This window comes from Octopus sinensis, linkage group LG20 (genome assembly GCF_006345805.1).
Source record: "Octopus sinensis linkage group LG20, ASM634580v1, whole genome shotgun sequence".
Lineage (NCBI taxonomy): Eukaryota > Metazoa > Mollusca > Cephalopoda > Octopoda > Octopodidae > Octopus > Octopus sinensis.
The window spans coordinates 28,507,286-28,509,501 of NC_043016.1; the positions used below are offsets into that span (position 1 = coordinate 28,507,286).

Here is a 2,216-nt window from a genome sequence, read left to right on the forward strand (position 1 = left end):
ATATACATACGTATATGTACATACTTACATCTATACATGTATATATATATATATATATATGTGGGCACAAGATGTCATGAAACATGTACAACAAAAAAGTATGAAGCACGAGTACATGGAACATGAAGTATTCTTTCAACAACAAAAGACACAAATGGAAAACAAAGCAAATCATCATTTAATGTCTGTTTTCCATACTGATGTGAGTTGGATAGTTTGCCAGGAGCTAGCAAGCCAGAGGACTGCATCAAGCTCCAATGTCTGCTTTTGCATGGTTTCTCCACCTGGATGTTTTTCCTGATGCCAGCCACTTCATACTGTACTAGGTTGTGCCAGGGGAGGAGTTAAAGTATGATAGAGGTACAGAAACAGGCCTCTTACTGTAGAGGAGATACCACAGTATGCATATACATAAATATATATTTATTTACATATATATATATCATCACCATTTAACATTCGTTGTCAATGCTGACATGGGTTGGATGGCTTGACCAGGGCTGGTAGACTGGAGGGCTGCACCAGACTTCCGTCTGATTAGACGTGGTTTCTACAGCTGCATGCCCTTCCTAAATCCAACCAATCTCAGCGTTTAATGGGTGCTTTTAAGTGCCAGTTGCATGACACCAGTATCTGCCATGTCTAAGAATTCACTTGGCTCAATGGGTCTTCTCATCTTCTCAAACACAGCATATTGCCAAAGGTCTCAGTCATTTGTCGTTGCCTCTGTGAAGCCCAATGCTCGAAAGGTGCTTTTTACATGCCATCAGCATTGGCCACATTGCCTCCATGAGGCCCAATTCTTGAAAGGTGTTTTTTAGATGCCACTGGCATGGGTGCCAGTTATGTGACACCAGCATCAGCCACAACTACAATTTCCCTTGGCTTGATGTGTATTAAGCATGGCATATCTTCAGATGTCTTGGTCATTAGTCATTGCCTCTGTGAGACCTAACGTTCGAAGATCATACTTCACCACCTCGTCCCATGTCTTCTTGGGTCTACCTCTACCATAGGTTCTCTCCACAGTTAGAGATCAACATACAAACACACTCACACACACAGAGGATGGGCTAAAGGTCATGAATGAGGTTTCAATATGTAATAATTCCATTATTTTTTCTTTTAAGATTTCACTACTATAGCATTGTATATAGTATATATAGGAAATAAATGTATTCTAGTTACGAAGGAAAATATAAAAACAATGTGATAGAATTTATTAAAATTTCACATCATTTCATGACTGGCCCATCCTGTTTATTAACACATGCAAAAATACATATACATATATACATACACAAAACAAACACGATACACACATGCATATATTATATACATTTTAAATTTTTTTTGCACATGTGTGTTTGTGTGTGTGTGTGTGTGTGTGGACATGCTGACAGATACATTCTTTTCTTTTTCAGTCGTTATTACATGATCCCAATCCGGATAGCCCTGCTAATAATGAAGCAGCACAGTTGTATAAAGAAAATAGGCGAGAATATGAGAAAAAAGTTGCAGCTATTGTTCAGGAAAGCTTACAGGACGAGGAGGAAGAGGAGGAAGAACAGTCATAGCAGAAAAAAACAAAAAACTACATATATAATGTGTATATATCTTTCACTTTAATACACGTTAGCATATCCACGAGTATGAATTTCTTTCTGTGTGTGTGTAAATATATATGTATGTATATAATTTCTTTATATACATTCATTCATACATGTAAAGCGTATTTGTATATATTATAAGATATATATATATACATATACACACACAAACACACAGCACATTTTCTCGTTCAGATGCTCTCTATCTCTACTCTCTTTCTGTTCTATCGTTCTCTGATCCCTTTTCTGTTTTTTTCTCATGCCATATGCATGTGTGTACATATACATATATATCCATCTATCTATCTATATATATATATGTGTATATATATATGTGTGTGTGTGTGGGTGTGTGTGGTACATGCATGTGGTACTTCTGCATGTGTATGTATCTATATGTGTGTATATATGTGTGTGTGTGTGTGTGGTACATGCATGTGGTACTTGCGCATATGTATGTATATATATGTACATATGTGTGGGTGATATGTGTATGTGTCTATATTTATATATATATATATATATATATATATATATACATATATGTATATATGTATGTATGTATGTGTGTGTGTATATATATATATATATATATAAGGTCTGATA

The 2,216-nt window shown here is 35.6% G+C and overlaps 1 protein-coding gene across 1 annotated transcript in view; it reads left to right on the forward strand.

The window, feature by feature from the left end:
• The window catches only part of LOC115222522 (ubiquitin-conjugating enzyme E2-17 kDa), a 67,211-nt gene extending 65,582 nt beyond the window's left edge, over positions 1–1,629 (forward strand). The window contains exon 5 of the mRNA XM_029792776.2: positions 1,425–1,629. Coding sequence (XP_029648636.1) covers positions 1,425–1,577 — 153 coding nt within the window. The 3' untranslated portion in view covers positions 1,578–1,629. The remainder of the gene's footprint in view (positions 1–1,424) is intronic.
• Positions 1,630–2,216: the final 587 nt, after the last annotated feature.